The 19,610-nt window shown below is 42.9% G+C and overlaps 1 protein-coding gene across 5 annotated transcripts in view; it reads left to right on the top strand.

The window, feature by feature from the left end:
* EGFLAM (EGF like, fibronectin type III and laminin G domains) overlaps nt 1-19,610 on the top strand; it is a 172,621-nt gene that overhangs the window by 74,057 nt on the left and 78,954 nt on the right. For 3 of the 5 annotated variants that reach the window (XM_007467617.1, XM_007467615.1, XM_007467618.1), the window contains one exon: nt 11,276-11,442. In XM_007467617.1, the coding sequence (XP_007467679.1) occupies nt 11,276-11,442 (167 nt within the window). The remainder of the gene's footprint in view (nt 1-11,275; nt 11,443-19,610) is intronic. The other 2 variants (XM_007467614.1, XM_007467616.1) reach the window with 1 other exon arrangement.

The following is a 19,610-nucleotide window of genomic DNA, read 5'->3' as shown; positions in this document are numbered from 1 at the left end:
CATCTGTTTGTCATTTGGTTGGGTGGAACCAATTCATAAATAAAGAAATACGGCTGGAAGCTGCGGGTCAAATAATACATCTTTCTTTTTTTTTTTCTTAACTGTGATTACTTAGTGGTTTTGGACTTCCTCTGCAATTCATTTTAGTATAGAGCAAATCCTGCATAACACCAAGTCTGTAAAATTGAGAGAGACTTGGAGGGCTTTCTGAGCATGAGGTTTTCTTTCACTCCTGTCGTATTTACCCTGGATAACTATGCGATCTTAAAGCAGGGTGCTTAACCTGCAGTCTTTGGATCCCCAAGGGGCTCATGGATGGAAGGCAAGGGGTCCCTGAACTTTCGTTGGACAAAAATTACGCTCTTAGTTTTACCGACTGAAATGTAATGTTTTCTTCAAATATGAATGTAATCAACAAACTGCAGTGGCATTAGCAACTCCCGTGACTTTGTCACCATTAGAATCACAGATATGTTCTTATCGCATTACAATTGTTGCACATATCTCAAAATACCAGTTATGGTTACCACTACTATGAAATTATTAAATCCATTGCTAAGTATTGTTATTTAATGTGTTAATGAAGAAGTATGTATATTAATATATCATAATTTTTTATTGTTTTCGTAATTGTTTCTAGTATAACTGGTTTCCTTTGTGATCCTAGGTATTTTATGCATTTAAAAATATTATTCCAGGGCTTCCCTGGTGGCGCAGTGGTTGAGAGTCCGCCTGCCGATGCAGGGGACCCGGGTTCGTGCCCCGGTCCGGGAAGATCCCACATGCCGCGGAGCGGCTGGGCCCGTGAGCCATGGCCGTTGAGCCTGCATGTCCGGAGCCTGTGCTCCGCAACGGGAGAGGCCACAGCAGTGAGAGGCCCGTGTACTGAAAAAATATATATATATATTATTCCAAGAAGGGATTCACAGATTTCCGCAGACTGTCAAAGTAGCACAAACAAGGTTAAAGACTTTTGTCTTAAACAGTTTTTTTTTTTTTTTTTTTTTTTTTGGCTGCGTTGGGTCTTCATTGCTGCACGCACGCTTTCTCTAGTTGTGGCAAGCAGGGGCTACTCTTCATTGCAGTGGCTTCTCTTGTTGCGGAGCACTGGCTCTAGGCGTGTGGGCTTCAGTAGTTGTGGCACGCGGGCTCCATAGTTGCGGCACACGGGCTTAGTTGCTCTGCAGCATGTGGGATCTTCCCGTGCCAGGGCTCGAACCCTTGTCCCCTGCATTGGCAGGTGGATTCTTAACCACTGTGCCACCAGGGAAGTCCAAGACTGTTGTCTTAGACCAGGGGTTGGCAAATTTTTCTGCAGGGTCACGTAGTAAATATTTTGTGCTTTGCCGGCTATGTGGTCTTTTTCTCAACTATTGAGCTCTGCCATTGTAGCAGGAAAGCAGCCTAGACAATACCTAAACAAACAGTTGTGGTTGTGTTTCAATAAAACTTTATTTACAAAAACTGGCAGGCAGCTGAAGTTTGCTACCCACTGGTTTAGGGCATTGTGTTATTGCTAACGTCTAAGTTTGAAGATATTTGAATTCAGCTCAATTCACCCTTTACTGGATACTTACTATGTGCATACATTCATCCAAACATGTACGTATTGAGTATCTTCCATGTGCAAAGCATGTGCAAGAGATTTCGGGGTGAATCAGCTGTTGCCTCTGCTTGGACAGTCCAGTGGGGAATGCAGGTGAGCAGAGTCCAGAGCTGTGAGTGTTGCGGGCAGGGGTGGGGGCCAGGGGCCTAAAGGAACACAACCTTGACATCTAACCCAGTTTTGAAGGAAGCTGGGAAGGCTTCTTGCAGGAACTAAGGAGGACACAGGAGCAATAACCAGGCACAAGGGGAGGGAGGAAGCAGTGTGAAAAGGCTCAGGCCAGAAGAAGCTACTCAAGCAGTGGCTTGGAGGCAAAAAGGAAATGTTCTTGGACTTGCTTGGAAGCCTGGAGCTCTGTGTAGTGAGAGATAAGGCTGGGTAGGTAAGCAAGGTTTGGAGCAGGAAAGCCTTTATAAAGGATCTCCTTTTGTCCTGACAGGAATAAGGAGCTATGGGAAGGGTTAAGCAGAAAAGGAATTAATAGTATTTGCATTTTGACAGATCATGCAGACGTTCCAAGGAGCATGGAAATGAATAAGACAATCAGCATGTTAATGTGCTCACAGCCTAGTAGGGAAGACAGAAATATAAAATTCCATTAGAAGGTGGTATATTCAGTGTAATGGTAGAATCAGATTTAAGCGGTAGGAGGACCCACAGAAGAATCTTTTCAATTCTGTGTCTGAAATGATGCTTAGAAGGAAAAACATGAAGGAAAATATTGAAGGAAGGAGCCTCCAAATAATCCAAGGTCCTCCAGAAAACATTAAACCATGGAATGCTAGGTTCCATACTGAGGGAGGGAGGACACACATGTCTCTGGTTGTACTATAATTAGGCTTTTGGTCCCCTCCATCTCAGGCCTATAGAGTGGCCTCCACTGTCAAGGCCATTCTGGATGTTCTGTGGATCTCCTAGAGGGCTGTTTTCTGCTCCAATGAGTTCCTCTCTCAGAAGCATTTTCTTAGCTGGACTTAACCATTCCTAGCCCAGTTTCCTAGTTAATGTCTGTAACATGCTTGAATATCACTCCCCATCTCAGCTTGAACTTTCTAGAGAAGGGGTTCTCAACCTGTGGGCTCATTAGAAGGTAAAGAAATCAGCTGAGGGGGTCTTGACCGACAGGTTTCCAAAAGTAAAATGAAACAGAAAAGAAAGTATCAGAAGGCATCACACGTAATAAAAATAAGAATTATTTCATGAAACTTGTGTTTCAGCTGTGTGTGCGTATTTGTGGTGTGCACCGGGTCACAATGTTCAATGTATGTCTTACTGTGAATCATTTACAAATGTTGAAACACAGTGCTCTAGAGAGTGATGTATCTAGAGCATACTTGGAGTTTAAAAGGCTGCATTTCCACTTTATGAACATTTATCTGTAAGTCATAAATTTGTTTTCATGGCTGAAAAAAATCTGTTTTCTTTATTCTCGGAGTTTTAGAGTTGGAAGCACCATCTAAGGTATTCTAGAAGAAAAACTTCTTGTCCAGTGTTTTTCAAATTATGGGTCACAACACTTCAGTGGGTGGTGAAATCAATTTAGTGGGTTCTTATCAGAATTTTTAAGAAAAGAAGAAAAGAAAGGAAACGAAGAGAAAGAAGAGTTAATAGCAAAGTGAATAACATAGTAAGGATAGTAAGGATAAGTATTTTTTCTTGAAACTTTTCTTTCAGTTTTGTACTCACACGTGAGTCATATACATATAGTATGCATATATGAATAGGTATATTGGGTTGCTATACAAAAATGTATTTCCTACTGTGAGTTGAGGTCAGAGACATTGAGTGAAGTCCAACCTCTTACTGTGTTCAGGAAGTAGCTGGTTACAACCTCTGCTTCAAGACAGCTGCTGATGCAGAGCTCAGCCCTTTCGTGCAGTTGACTTTGTTGTCAGCAGTTCCTAATTGCCATCAAAGGGTCTTCTTTATAATGCACTGCCATTGGCTTGCCTGTAAGGAGCCATTGGGCCTCCTAGTCCGATATGGAAAACACAGAAGGCATCTTCACCATCTTCATTTGACTGTCGATCTCCTATCTAATGACACTGGCATATGTTCACTATATCCTCTCTACCCCAAGCCAATCAATACCATCCCTTTGAACTCTGCCTCAAGTGGAGATGGGTCTAGAGCACTTCTGCCAAGTGATCAACCTAGAAAACCACTTTTTCCAAGGATATGGACACTAGGCTTTTTCAACAGCAGGTAGTCCAGAGGATTCATATTGAGTTTGTGATCAATGCCCCCTGCCTTCCCCATAGATCTGTGCCACACCAGGTTTTCTCTGCCTTATTTCTGTGCCATCGGCTTTTGAAAAAACCTAATATAAGATTTTACATTTATCATTTGAGTTGGTTTTCCCCTTGTGTTTCTGCACACGGAGTTCATTTTGATTTTTTTTTTTTTTTTTTTTTTGCGGTACGCGCCCCTCTCACTGATGTGGCCTCTCCCATTGCGGAGCACAGGCTCCGGTCGCGCAGGCTCCGTATGCGCAGGCCCCGTATGCGCAGGCCCAGCGGCCATGGCTCACGGGCCCAGCTGCTCTGCGGCATGTGGGATCTTCCCGGACCGGGGCACAAACCCGTGTCCCCTGCAATGGCAGGCAGACTCTCAACCACTGCACCACCAGGGAGGCCCCATTTTGACTTTTTATTCTGTCATGAATGTCTTGTGAGGTCACGTCCCAAGCAACTATTTGCATTTCCTAAAGTTCTTCTTTTTCAGATAGTTTGTTAGTGTATATAAATGGAACTGATTTTTGTATTTTGTATCTTGCAACTTTATTGAATTTGTTCATTAGTTCTAACAGTTTTGGGGTGGAGTGTTTAAGGTTTTCTATATATGATACCATGCCATCTGCAAACACAGACAATTTAAGTTCCTCCTTTCCAATTTGGATGGCTTTTATTTCCTTTTCTTGTGTAATTGCCCTGGCTAGGACTTCGAGTAGTAGGTTTCTTAGAAGTGGTCAGAGTGGGCACATTTGTTTACCCTTGTTCCTGATATTAGAAGAAAATTTTTCAGCTTTTCACTGTTGAGTATGATGTTAGCTGTGGGCTCGTCATATATGGCCTTTATTATGTTGAGGTAAATTCCTTCTATGCCTAATTTGTTGAGAGTTTTTATCGTGAAGGGATGTGGAATTTTTGCCAAATGCTTTTTCTGCATTTATTGAGATGGTCCTCTGGTTTTTTCTTTCATTTTATTAATGTGGTGTATCAGATTTATCGATTTGACTATGTTGCATCCCAGGGATAAATTCCACTTGATCACGTAAGATCATTTTAATGTGCTGTTGAATTTGGTTTGCTAGTATTTTTTCTATTTCTGTGAAAAATGCCGTTGGTATTTTAATAGGGATTGCATTGAATATGTAGATTTGGATAATATGGACAATTTAAACACACCTCGAAGGTGTCACCTACAATTTCTACTTATAGTTTTTTCAAGTTAAAAATTTAAAGTCACTTGCAAAGTTATCTGACTACAAAATCATTCGAGAATTTTATAATCTTCTTTTCACTCTTTTACAGTTGCCTTGTTTTCACTTAGTTCAAAGGCAATTATGTTTTAGTGGTTCAGCTTTACCAAGTCTTTCAAAACCATTAAACATAGCTATCATTTATATTTTTTACTCATATTCACTAGTTTATATAATATGGCATTAAATAACATAATTATAATAACAAACATGAAAGTCATAAATAAATTTAGAAATAAACACAATGGACTCTTGATAAGCCAACAGCTGAATTAGTGGGAACTAATGAGGATCATTGGTTAATCTAACAAACTGGTAGAGGCTGACAAGGAAAGCTTTGACTATGTGTGATATGCAGAGGTGCCATATATTCATTTACCTACTTACTTATGGCTAATGTTTTTATATATTATACCAATCTTTTATATAGGTTAATTGATCATTCATGTTAGGAACCCATATTATTTATGGGTTTATTTATGGGTTTATTTATTTATTTATTCCACACTATATTTTACATGTAGTTGGTGCTTAATTTATCCACATTCATACATAGAGCTAATGCTGCACTCATCTCTTCTCCACCCAGAGATGCCCTATTCCTTTTCAGTTATCACAACTCAAATATATTTGAAATCTAACTTAAATTCTTCCTGGTCTCATATACGTTCCCCAGGATGCCAGTTCACATTGACCTGTTCAAATATGGCTCTTGAAATATGCAACTTTGCACTGGCTTCCTAATGGTCCTTAGATGTATTATCTGCCAATTAGATTATAAATTCCCTGAGAATGGAATTGTGTTTATAGTTCCTTAGAGCCTCCCAGAATATAACTTCTGTGATGGATGCGTGGTTGATAATCATTAAGCACTTGCCAACTGAATAGCCCAAGGCAGTCACCTACTGGGTTTGATGGTACCAAGAAAAATGATTGTCCACTAAGGGTGAACTTGGCAATAGTTGAGGTGGTCAAAATGCCACAAGAAAGGGAAGAAAACAGAAAAATATACCACCCTGTGGTATTATGACTTTGGATAAATTATTTTCCTTCAGTGTCCACGTGGGTAGAATGAGAGAATGGACTAGACAGTGACTCTAAAAGTTTTGGGATCATGATTATCTTTGAGAATCTGATAAGAAGCTGAGGACACTTTTCTTAGGAAAATGAAATGAAGTTCACACATAGAAGCTTGCACGTAATTTCTGAGAGCCCTCAGACACTTGGGCCAAACAATCTCTAAGATTCCTGATAACCAGGCTGGATGCTAATATTGCCAGTGGTAATGCTTCCCCCCACCAAAATGAACCAGTGGGTGTTTTGATTACTTGAATCAGCTAACTGGGTTTTGAATAGTCACCGCTGACCGAATTGTATCTGTCCCACCTGAACTCCCCCGCCCAACCACCTTCCAAAGGTGTCCTACTGACCTCCTGAGATACAGGATGCACAACCCAACCCTATCCTGATATTTGGAAAAGTTTTTAAGAGCTTGCGCTACCGGTGGCTGCCCATCTTTACCTGGGATGGCTGCACTTTCTTAGGCTGCTTCTTCCCCTCTAGGCTTTTCCTGGCTGGGGAAATTGGGAGGCTAGCGTTGCTATGGTGATTTGACTGGCAACTTTGTAGTTAGGATGATTTTCTTTAGTGAAAAAAGATAAAGTTATTGTTTGAGGATGAACTAAGACAATACTTTTGCCTGATTATCTCTCTCTCAACCTTGCCTTTGTACTTTTGTACCTCAAGAGACTCTAAAAACATTTAAATGCAAAACCCATGACAAAATCAGAGGCAAAATGTTAAAGGTTTTGGACTGGTATTCAATCTACATGAGCTTTCCTCTCTCACTGTATATAATGAAATTAAATGTTAATGATGTCAATCTCTTATTCGCTGAAAATGTTTCTTTCTTGCATTAAATGAGCAAATAGAAAATAATCTCTTTTTTTGTGGGGGCTGTTGGGAAGCTGTAATTTTTTACATGAAAATTGCTGCAGATATTTACAGGTAGCCCTGGGTAGACAGTGGCACATTCTGAGAGCAGTGACAGGTCCTTTCCTCTATAAATGCCACAAGGGAAACTTAGCAAAGGATAACAGGAGAGTTTTATCTAAAGATCATAGCTTTCCTGACTTTACTGTTAGGCATCCCTGTGGCTTTCCTCTGTGAAGTGATTTTGTTCTAATTTGAGTTTGTAAATGTGTTTCCTTCTACTCACCGAGGTTTTCTCTTTGATGACAAAGTTAGTTTACATGAGAAATCCATCTTTAGGGAAAGGATACTGAGAAAGAGAAATGAGCCCTACATCCTACAGTGGACATGCTTGTGACCTCTGCTTCTCCAAACACATGAATTCTTGTGAGATATGGGCCCCATAAACTCCTCATCAGCACGGTGAGCCCAAGGAAGCATCTTTTGCTGGGCTTAAGGACTCCATCTGGCTTTCAACAATTCTTGCTAATGAAAAACTAGGAGAGCACATATTAGAGAAATCCGTGTACCATCCAGGCATCTCCTTTTAGCAAAATGAGTCTTTACCTCCTTGCCTATTAAGTTGTTCATAAAGGGCAAACATCAATATTTTTTGCTTCCTGCCTTCCTCTAAATATCTGTGAGCTGAGGGGTTTAACAATAGAAGAGCTGAGAGGTTGGTCGGGGGGCAAAAAACTAAAAGATGGAGAATCTCCCAATCCCTATCACCTCAATTTTTCATTCAGCATCAAGGATCTTCTTAATCTAATCTTCCCCCATCAACCCAAGTTGGCCTCACCATTTATCAGCTGTGTGACCTCAGGCAAGTTACTTACCCATTCTGTGCCTTAATTTCTTCTTCAAAGAAATGGGGGGGGTGTTTAATATTAGTATCTACTGTATAGAGTAATTGTGAGAAGTAAATTAGTTAAACTTTTAGAACGATACTTGATATGCATTGAAGAACATGACAAATGATAGTAGCTATTATTAGTTATTAACAAAACCTCTCCACTCCAGTTAGGCCATTTGCACTGTCCCCCAGCCATGCACAAACATTCCCAAATTTCATTTTCTAGTTCTTATTACCTGGAAAGCTCTCCTTTCTCCCTCCAACTAGGAAGTCCATATAGAACAGCCAATAGTAAACGCAAGCCTATATGAAATTTTAAGTTTTTTGATAGGGGTATTTAAAGGGTAGTAAGAAACAAGTGAAATTAATTTCAATAATGTGTATTTTTAACTCACTGAATCTAACATATCATCATTTCAACATGTAATCAATATAAATATTAATGAGATATTTTACACTTAAAAAAAATCCATTGTACGCTTTACACTCACAGCACATCCCAATTCAGATGAACTGCATTTCAAGTACTGACTAGCCACGTGCGCCAGTGCTACTGCATTGAAGCTTATGGGTATAGAGTGAACAGGTGGCCAAGGGTTGCCTGCCAGCTCTGTGAGGTGGGTACATCCCTTACATAATGGCTAATCCATGCTGAGCATTTACAGTGTGATGCTGTTACCGAACCAAACTTGGGTCTGCTTGCCCGAGTGCAGTAAAGCTGATCTACTGACACCGGGTTGTGGTGAAGGAAAGTGCAGCGTTTATTGTGGGGTACCAAGCAAGGAGTCCAGGTAGCTAGTGCTTAAAAGACCCGAACTCCCCAAAGGCTTTCAGGGAAAGGTTTTTAAAGGCGTAAGGGAAGGGGGTTGTGGGGTGTGTGATCAGCTCGTGGACACTCCTCTGATTGGTTGGTGGTGAGATAATCGTGAGTCAATATCATCAACCTTCTGGTTCCAACCGGTCTGGGCTGTATGTGCCTGTGAGCAGCAGACAGTTAACTTCTTCCACCTGGTGGGTGTTTCAGTTTCTGCAAAACAGCTCAAAAGATGTGGCTCTGAATATTATCTGTAGCCCTTGAGGAGGAACTAAAGGTCCTTGACTTTGCTGAATGGCTAAACTATTATTATTTTGTCTTGTTTGATGTTTTTTTTTTTTCCTTTCTGCACTTTCTCACTTTTCTGATTAAATTTATTCTTTGACTAAAGTTTTTCTACAGGCAAAAGGCAGGCTGAGGACATTGGGAAGAGGGGGCTCCTCCTATGGGGGAGGGCCCCATAGGGTCCTGCTCAGTTACATTGCCAGGCACTGTGCTGGGATACAAAGCTCATTTCTCCTTTATGACGGCCCTCTTAAGTAGGTACTTTTATCACCCCATTTTACGGATGAGAAACTAGAGACTTAAAGAGGTGAAATAGCAGCTAGTGAGCAATAGAGGCAGGATTTGAACAGCTCAGCCCAGATACAGAGTTTGTCCTCTTACCCCCTGTATGCTGTCCCCCAGATAGAAGCTGGACTTTTTTTTTTTTTTTTAATCCTTTTATTATTCTTTTTTAACAAACGGCCCCAGGGATAGGGGACCAGGGGAGGGGGGAGGAGGGGAAGCAAGGCCCCAGCCCCGCAACCCTTCCCCACCCACCCCTTTCCCCCTTATATATTTATAATCCATATACAAGCCCCAGGAGGTGGGGGCAAAGGGCGCTCCCTCAGCGGGGTGGGGGCAATCCAGGCTCCTGTGCCCTTCGGGACGGCCCTTCTCGAGAAGGTGGTCCCGTCCGCTCCCAAGGCTTCGGCCGTCCAGCGCAGGGCATCCGGTCGATGCGCTGGCCGCGGAAGACTCCGCTGTAGGTGGAAGGTGGGACCTTGAGATCAGAATTGAGGCCAGAGAAAGACCTTCCAGCTGGAGGAGTACGTGATGACCCAGGTCCCCCAAGGTTGCTGTTCAGTTTTCGATAATCCTGGAATGGCTTTAGTTCTACTGGGTGCAGCTCTGCTCGCCCCAAGCTAGGACCGAAGGGCCTGGAAGGTGAAGGCAGCACCCCCGTAGCAGGAGCAGGCGGGGGCCGCACAGCCAGGCTGGGGGGCCGCAGAGCAGGGCCCACAGGTAACAGAGGAAGGGGGGGGGGGTCGGGCAGGAGGTGGCGCTGGTGGCAGGGAGCCGCAGTTCACCACAGGCAGCTGTGAGTCCACCGTGGGTGGAAGCATCTGCTGGGCAGGGGCCCCGGAGGGGAGGAAGTCACTTTGGCCGCCAGGTTGCAGAGGAGAATAAAGATCTGAAGGGGGTGGCAGATCCTGTCGCACCTGAAGCAAGGGTGGGTCCGGCAAAGGGCTAGGGCAGAAAGCTGGAGGGTGGAGGAAGGAAGGTGGAGGGTAGAGAACTCCTCCAGCTGGCAACTTCCCCAGCTCTGTTGCTTGCAGTGTGGAGAAATCCAGAAACTGGCCCTTGACAGCTACCCCAGAGCAGTGCCAAGGGTCAGGCTGGGCCTGGGAGGAGGTACGGGGCTGTGATCTGCAAGGGTGAAGTGAGGGTGTCCCAGGGCGGAAACCTCCGTCGTTGGGATATAGCTGAGAGGCTGTGGCTCCCCCTGAAACCTGAGAAATGGGAGGCCCAGGGCTGCCATAGAAGACCTCAGGGTACAAGCATTGGCCTGATGAGCTGGTCTGTGGGCCACAGTGCCCAGAACCCAGGTGCTTGGATTGTGGCTCAGCTGAGGCAGAAACACTGGGGAACAGCTCCCAGTCTCGGGCGATGGGAATGGCCTCAGTGACTGATACCGTTAGCTCCTTCTCTGCTTAACTGTCTCCCACCACTAGGCACAAGTCCGAGTCCATGTGAACATTCGGCAAGTTGGCACACTTGTAGTTTTGTGAGGAGTAAGAGTGGCCGTGCTACAGAATCTTGTTGGGTTTTCCCATGGCAGTTCACGCAATTAGTCACCCTATAACATTTATATTTGTTTATTTTGTGAACAGATTGTGAATAGATGGAATCTGTGCTCTCCTGACCCCTGGGACTGGGAACTATCAGGGGAAGGCTTGTTTACGAAACATCTGGAAGGCAGAGTCCTTGAAACTGAATTCCTATGTGGGGATCTTTTTACCACAGTCAAGGCCATGCAAGGAAAAGCGGGTGATCTTTAAACAGTGCTTAAAACTGATCCCTAAAAAGGATCCACTTTCTTTTATTGGCAAGGGCTTAAAAATCATGACCTGGCATTTCAAATCCAGATCACTTTTAGATGGGAAATGTTCCCTCATTTTGATAAGTCTTACTTCCAGAATTCAAACGCTGTTAGTTTACATAGCCAGCAAGCTTTCCTTCCCTCTGCTGTAACTGAACTACTGTTTTGTTTTTTAATCAACAAAGGCCAGATTTTGACAAGAGTTGGACCTTAATCCAAGAGCAGCTCCAGATGGATTCCGTGGTCATCAAGGGCCTCGATCCGGACACCAGCTACCAGTTTGCCGTGAGGGCCGTGAACCCCCACGGTCTCAGCCCCCGTAGTCAGCCCAGCGACACCATCCGAACCGCCCGTGAGTACTGCGGTCCTTCTGAAGGACAGACAGAAGGACCTGGGATTTGCTGGGATTGCCTCCTGAGGACCCACTTGATGGAGGTTGCTTAGCGCCCCGCAAAAGGGCAGTCTGGAAGGGGGTGTCCTGAGCCTTTCCTGCTGTGGTTTTCCCAGGTCTTTGGAACGTAGAGGCCCTCCACAGGGCCAGGCTGCTTCTTTGTACAGGAGGTCAGCAGAAGGTTTATTTTTGCATTATCCTTAGGGAGTTTGAGGTCAGTTTTCTTTCATGGGTACAAAACAGATCACATACCAAGATGATGTGCAGCCCCTGCCCCTTTCCATCTTTTGGACAAAATAGGTTCAGCTTAGAATCATAGGAGAAAAAATGCTGCTCCCAGACCCTTCAGGGTTATTCTTCAGCGGCAAATCAAGGACTCTCAAGTAAAATCAGCCCCTCTGAAGGATGGTGAAGGAGAATCCAAGTTGCTAGCATGCCGATGTGTAGCTGGGGGTCTGTAGCATAGGCTCTGTCATAGTGCCTCTCTGGGGACCTTGGGGAAGCTTGGGCCAGTTCATCAAACCATCTGGAATTTTGTGAAAAGTCAGATTCAGATTGTGGTCTGGGGTTTAAGAAGCTCACACACGATTCAAGAACTATTTTTCGATTGCTTAGTCCACCTTGTCAATCTGGCTTAGAAACCTTTGTCTTTTGGAAGCGGGAGGGACATGTACACAAACCTAGAACCCTGTGTTGTGGGGAGATCTCAGAACTGAACTGTTGGCACTTCTTTTGTTTGAAAACTATAATCTTTTCAATTTTGCCAGTAAATTCCTCCAGGTTCTTGTGTCTGAAGAGCCCCACTACCATCCCTGGGTCTCTTCAGCCAGGAAAGGAGCTCTCAGAAGAGAAGCCTACTCAGCACTGCCAGAGGCTTGCCTTGGCCAGCACAGAGCCCTGCGTTCATTGGTTAGCTGATCCTTCTAAATTCCTCCCCTCTGCTTCACAGCAGCCCTACAGCTGACTTCCCTGCCCACCTGCTGTCTCCAGGGGTGGAGATTCACCAAGTTCTCTAAGTCCTAGGAATTTTGGCTCTTCTAAAACCAGCCCTTACCCTAACCTTGAATGTTAGGACTCCATCCTTCAAATTGAATTGTCGCGGAATATGGGGATGTAGTGAGTCCACACACACACACACACACACACACACACACACACACACACACACACACGCACACACACACACACACACACACACACACACCCCTACATACACAGTAACTACCATCACCCAACAATTGTTTCACTGCTCTTCTTTAGAATTTAGAAGCTAAAACTCCCCATTCATGTGGCAAGGGATGAAGCTCCTTCTTTCTAGAAGAAATGTTAACAATTTTATTTCAAATCAAAGGATGGCCACCTTCCACTCTTGCTGGATGAGATCTACTCTGTAATCTTTGGTTAAGCTTTGTGATGCGTGTCCAAAAAATGGGGCAGCAGTAGCTGAGGCAGGCCTCAGGATCTGACTGTGTTTTGAAACACGTAGTTTGTCTTTTTGTATTATAAACCGAGCAGGCACTCTGTGCTGTGTGCCTACCCACCCTTCCCCAACACTGAACTCCTCCACTCCCATTTTGTGAGCTGCCCCATGTTCACTTCTTTCCTTCTATCCCCTAGTATCTCCTTCTCCACAGAGGCAAGAAAGTGCAAAAAGGATGAGCTCTAACACCTCAGCTGGCCCTGGACGTAGATGTGGAGACTGGAGTCAGGGCAGGGGGCGTGGAGGGGCATCTCTTGAACTTTTTCTTTTTAAACTGAAACACTAGTCTGGTCTTGGAGTTTCTGATAATTATTTCCCCTTTGGTAGATGCCAGCTCTTTGAATTAAGTGGGATAAGGTATGTGAAAGTGCTTTACAGATATGTAACATTTTGTTACAATTGGTCTCCTTTGTGAAGTAAAATTTATCCTTTCAAAGTAATTGTGTGCAGGGGATGTGGCTGATTCAGTGAAAACTCTCAATTATGAAATATTCTTAAATAAGTCAAATTTAACTGTTTATATACATATGGTTACTCAAATCAGGGTAACAGAAATAGAATTTATTAGATAGCCTGCTTCATGAATATATAAGAATGTGCTGTCATTGGTATTTCAATTGTGATTTTTTTGGTCATGATCATTTCTAATGTTTTAGAAAAACCTGTATTCTGGCAAATTCATACTTCTTATTCTGCTATTTGTCTAGACTATTATTTTACCTCCAAAACCCACTTTTCCATATATAAAAATGCCTAATTACCAAATAGCCCTTATTGGAATTATAATAAATTCTGAATATCAGAGCTACCATTGGAAAAGGCTCCTATGAGCTGGCAGCATCTCGAGCACTTAACTGGGAAACCCCGTATTAATCCTTACAAAAACCCTGTGCCAGAGGAATAGTATCCCTTTTTAATAGTATCCTTTTTTTAAAAAATAGATTTTTAAAAATTGAGTCTTTGAAAGATTACATATTTTCCCAAGAATAATAATTGTAAAGGCAGGATTTGAACTTGGGTTTGGCTGACTGCTAAACCACTTCCCTGAGTGAGATTCAAATTAAAGAATGTTGTTCTTCTAGTGCAAAATGGCATGAGAAAGGTAAGGTCAGCAGTTAAATAAAGTACAGGGGACAGCCCTTGTAGAATCTATGGACTAAGAAAGTTCTGACAGCACAGAACAAGAATTTTAAGAATTTTTTTTTTCTTTTAAAACCTGTAAGGTGTATTGCACATACCAAAAGGTGAGTAAAACATACTTACAGGTCTGAAATGCTACCAGCAAGCATCAGTATAGCCCTGGTAGTTTACAGCTGGCAGCCCTTGTGATTGGTTAGACCCAAGCCAAGAAGTTGTTAAATATTTTGAACACCTCCTGAAGGAATTTGTGAGATGAGTATTTCTACACGTTGGGCTTCCCCTTTCTCATAATTCTTACTCCTCCAAACCTCCGGGTCCTTCCTTCATGGATGTTTTGTGAGTTGGTGCTCCCTGAACCGTGAACCTCAGGACAGTTGTCAAGTGCACTACCAAGGTGCAGCGGGCTCGATGGGAACCCTTGGATCGCACCCCAGACACTGCCACTCGCTGAGCTCCTCTGTCACCTGTTTTAGACTTGCATCCACCTCCTTTCATAAAAAATATAAGACATCACCTCTAGTTACTCACAAAGCATTGACTTCCCCTGGACCTATTAGTGCCCAACCCTGTTAGCAGACCTCGGGTGCTCTGCGTCTGTAGTTACTGAAAGCCAGGGCCCAGCGTTTTCCTTAACTGGTGCTCAGCCTGAGTGAGGAAGAGCGAGGGTTTTGATGGCTTCGCCGGGGAATTGTGAGGTGTGTTCAACGTCCACATCTTAACTCAACTCCACAACCTTACAGGTAGAAAGGGAAGGAAAAATTAAGATGTTTTAGTGTCCAGATCCTCTGCTGAGAACTAGATCATTTCCGACCTTGACTAATAAAGACTCTACCCTGTATTGACTCCCATCCTCTCAGCAGAGATTTTCCACACATGTCAGCACCTCTTCTCTTCCTCTGAGGAAATACAAGAAAGACAAAGATCACGATTCCTCATTCTTTACCCCATTCTACTCTACTGTTTGTCTTCCAGAAAGAAATGCCAACAACATTATAATTTGCCTACTATTCCATGGCATTCTATTTTCCCTTGGTTAATCTTATAAATTAGCCAATCAGAACGGGACTGGCGGAGCCTCACGAACACAGGGCCACATATGTGGCTTTGTAGTAAGACACGTATTCGCCCCGTCTGGTGGTCACTTATTCTCTGGGATCCAAGCTTAGCTTGATCAAGAAGGATGGAACAAGTAATAAGGGATATGAATTGTAAATAATAGAAATGGCACAAGTCAGAAAGTCATGTGTTTTCTTTCTTTTCCCCAAAAACAAATGAGATGAAATGAAAAATCACTCATATATGTAACCCACTCCAGGATTATATAACCTTCCCTGGGTATGGAACTTGGTCCTACCACCCTAAAGCATTTAATTTCTCGTGTTCTAGCCTCATGATATAAGCAGAGAAAGAACCAGTAAGTTTTTCACTGAAGTGAAATTGGTATCCTCAGGGAAGTCCCCAGTAGAGGGTGTTCTTTTGTTCCCAGCAAAAGTCATTTTGCTCCTTTCTGCCACAGGGCTTTTGTACCTGCTGTTTTCTCTACTTGGAACTCTCTCTCCCCAATCTTTCTATGTCCCTATGACCTCCCTCCCTTTCTTCTTTTATATCATAGCTCAGATGTTACTTCCCCAGACAGGCTCCCCTGAACTTCACACACTGTCTCCTCAGCCCCGTTCCCTGCTTTGCTATGGCCCTTTCACTGCCTGAAACTCTTTACTTATCTGTCTCCCCCCTCCAGTATAAGCTCCATACTGGAGTTGGATCGACTCATTCAAGGTTGTGTTCCTAACACCCTGTACAAAGTAGGCTCTCAATAAAATACTGATTGAGTACATGAATGACTGAATGCGACTTCACAAGCCAAGAACCCGTGACTACTTTGGTGGCTGGATAACTTTCTACTGCTACTGTCTGGGAAATTTGAAGAGAAGATGTGAGGAGAAAGTTGGTCTAGAGACCCACCAGGCCAAAAATGGGTTTGCCCATTGGCAAGGTTTATAGGCAAAGTCGAGCTCCCAGAACTGCAATGAGACACAAGTAAGAACAAATTAGAGTGAAAGAGGGAGGGAAGAAGGAAGGAAGGAAGGGAGGGAGAGAGGGAGGGAGAGAGGGAGGGAGAAAGTTGGTCTAGAGACCCACCAGGCCAAAAATGGGTTTGCCCATTGGCAAGGTTTATAGGCAAAGTCGAGCTCCCAGAACTGCAATGAGACACAAGTAAGAACAAATTAGAGTGAAAGAGGGAGGGAAGAAGGAAGGAAGGAAGGGAGGGAGGGAGGGAGGGAGGGAGGGAGGGAGGGAGGAAAGGAGAAAGCAAACCCAGGGAGTTTAAGTTCAAGGCAGTAAGGATGGAAAAGAGGCCTTTGAGAGAGATTTCAGTGATCAACAGAGTTCCATTTGCTAATAAGGAGGTTGAGGAAGGGAAAGACATTTCCCAACTCTTTCGAATCAAGCCCTTATTTTACCACTGTGTTCTTTTTAAAAAAAATTTTTCCATTATGAATTATGATCATTTTTATAATTGAAAAGATGATGGATCTGAAGATTTAGGAAGCTGGTTAAGGATATTATTACATTGATATTTTCCATTTTCTTATTAGCAGTAAATTTTTGAAACCCTTATTTCTTTTTGAATTTTTGAATTTTATTATTTTTTTATACAGCAGGTCCTTATTAGTCATCAATTTTATACACGTCAGTGTATACATGTCAATCCCAATTGCCCAATTCATCACACCACCACCACCACCCCCGGCTGCTTTCCTCCTTGGTGTCCATACGTTTGTTCTCTACATCTGTGTCTCAATTTCTGCCCTGAAAAAAGTTCATCTGTACCATTTTTCTAGGTTCCACATATATGTGTTAATATACGATATTTGTTCTTCTCTTTCTGACTTACTTCACTCTGTATGACAGTCTCTAGATCCATCCACATCTCTAGAAATGATCCAATTTTGTTTCTTTTTATGTCTGAGGAATATTCCATTGCATATATGTACCACATCTTCTTTATCCATTCGTCTGTTGATGGGCATTTAGGTTGCTTCCATGACCTGGCTATTGTAAACAGTGCTGCAATGAACATTGGGGTGCATGTGTCTTTTTGAATTATGGTTTTCTCTGGGTATATGCCCAGTAGTGGGATTGCTGGATCATATGGTTATTCTATTTTTAGTTTTTTAAGGAACCTCCATACTGTTCTCCGTAGGGGCTGTATCAATTTACATTCCCACCCACAGTGCAAGAGGGTTCCCTTTTCTCCACACCCTCTCCAGCATTTATTGTTTGTAGATTTTCTGATGATGCCCATTCTAACCAGTGTGAACTGATACCTCATTGTTCTGATATGCATTTCTCTAATAATTAGTGATGCTGAGCAGCCTTTCATGTGCTTCTTGACCATCTATCTGTATGTCTTCTTTGGAGAAATGTCTATTTAGGTCTTCTGCCCATTTTTGGATTGGGTTGTTTGCTTTTTTAATATTGAGCTGCATGAGCTGTTTATATATTTTGGAGATGAATCTTTTGTCCGTTGATTCATTTGCAAATATTTTCTCCCATTCTGAGGGTTTTCTTTTTGTCTTGTTTGTAGTTTCCTTTGCTTTGCAAAAGCTTTTACGTTTCATTAGGTCCCATTTGTTTATTTTTGTTTTTATTTCCACTACTCTAGTAGGTGGATCAAAAAAGATCTTGCTGTGATTTATGTCAAAGAGTGTTCTTTCTCTGTTTTCCTCTAAGAGTTTTATAGTGTCCAGGCTTACATTTAGGTCTCTAATCCATTTTGATTTTATTTTTGTGTATGGTGTTAGGGAGTGTTCTTATTTCATTCTTTTACACGTAGCTGTCTAGTTTTCCCAGCACCACTTATTGAAGAGACTGTCTTTTCTCCATTGTACATCTTTGCTTCCTTTGTCATAGATTAGTTGACCATAGGTGCATGGGTTTATCTCTGGGCTTTCTATCCTGTTCCATTGATCTATATTTCTGTTTTTGTGCCAGTACCATATTGTCTTGCTTACTGTAGCTTTGTAGTATAGTCTGAAGTCAGGGAGTCTGATTCCTCCAGCTCCGTAGTTTTTCCCTCAAGACTGCTTTGACTCTTCAGGGTCTTTTGTGTCGCCATACAAATTTTAAGGTTTTTTGTCCTAGTTCTGTAAAAACATGCCATTGGTAATTTGATAGGGATTACATTGAATCTGTAGATTGCTTTGGGTAGTGTAGTCATTTTCACAACATTGATTCTTCCAATCCAAGAACATGGTATATCTCTCCTTCTGTTTGTATCATCTTTACTTTCTTTCATCAGTGTCTTATAGTTTTCTGCATACAGGTCTTTTGTCTCCCTAGGTAGGTTTATTCCTAGGTATTTTATTCCTTTTGTTGTAATGGTAAATGTACTCCTGTGTTCTTTCTTGATCATTAGAATAAACTTTAACATTTCCATGCTAAGTTAGAGTACATTTTCCCTTTGGTCCTCATGAGTCTAATTATGGTCTCAGATCCTTAGAGATTGTGTAGGGAGGTGTGAGAGGTGTTTGGTTGGAGTTTGGTCTTTGACATACTCTTCTCCCCACAATCCATTTTCTTCAACAGTTTCAGAAACTTCCTCTTCTGCTGAGCTGAGACAACCCTCCTTGACCCCAATCAATCAAATTTCTACAATAAACCTGATGCCATGATGTTCTTTGCCTCCCCCACTACCCCATCCCCCTTTTCTTGTCTCTACGGTCCTGCTTACTCAGACATTGCTCTGTTCAGCTGTTGTTGGGTGTGTATCTGTTTATGTCCTTTTGTCATACAAGTGTCCATGTGTGAATCTGACCTAGTTTTGCTCTGAGATTTGGACCCTGGTTTTAAATTGCCTGCCTCTCCAGAGACCAGCTTGGCATGCTGGGTCTCCTGGTTTCTCATATATGTAGCCACAAAATAGACTTCCTTTATCCCCAGTCACTAGGAAGGACCCCTATTTGGTGGCAGTGCCCTGAGCTGCCTGCAGCTGTGAGCAGAGGGGAAGCAAGTGGGGGCAGAAGGCAGTGGCATCCCTAGGGGTGGGAGGAACATTCAGGAAGGGACTGGAAGTAGCTTCTTCCAAAATCCCCATGACTTATCATCACCCTCCTGCAGCTTCCATACAACCTGCTGCCTCCTTTGGTCAATGTCTATGGAAAGTCCTCGGCAACCCTTGAAACCTTCTTACTGCCCCCAAACACAGTACCTTTGGACAGGGCAGAATCTGGCAGCCATGGCTGCACCTGGAGAACTGTTTTCTTGGACAGACACAACAGGTAATAACCTTGTTGTGAGACCTTCTTGGAAAGTCACTTAATCTCCTTGGGCCTCAGTGTCCTCATCTCTAAAATGGGCACAGTAATGTCTGAGGCAGGTGATATTTTCTACTTCTCAAGATTATTTTGAGGAAAATACATGTGAAACAGATTATGTCAGTCCACTTTTCAAGAGGAAGGAGAGGTTGATACTCGTTTCCTCACATAGTTACTGAAGGATGGTATAA

This window comes from Lipotes vexillifer, unplaced genomic scaffold, assembly GCF_000442215.2.
Source record: "Lipotes vexillifer unplaced genomic scaffold, Lipotes_vexillifer_v1.1 scaffold1432, whole genome shotgun sequence".
NCBI classification, from domain to species: domain Eukaryota; kingdom Metazoa; phylum Chordata; class Mammalia; order Artiodactyla; family Lipotidae; genus Lipotes; species Lipotes vexillifer.
This window is presented reverse-complemented; position numbering and strand designations above follow the sequence as displayed.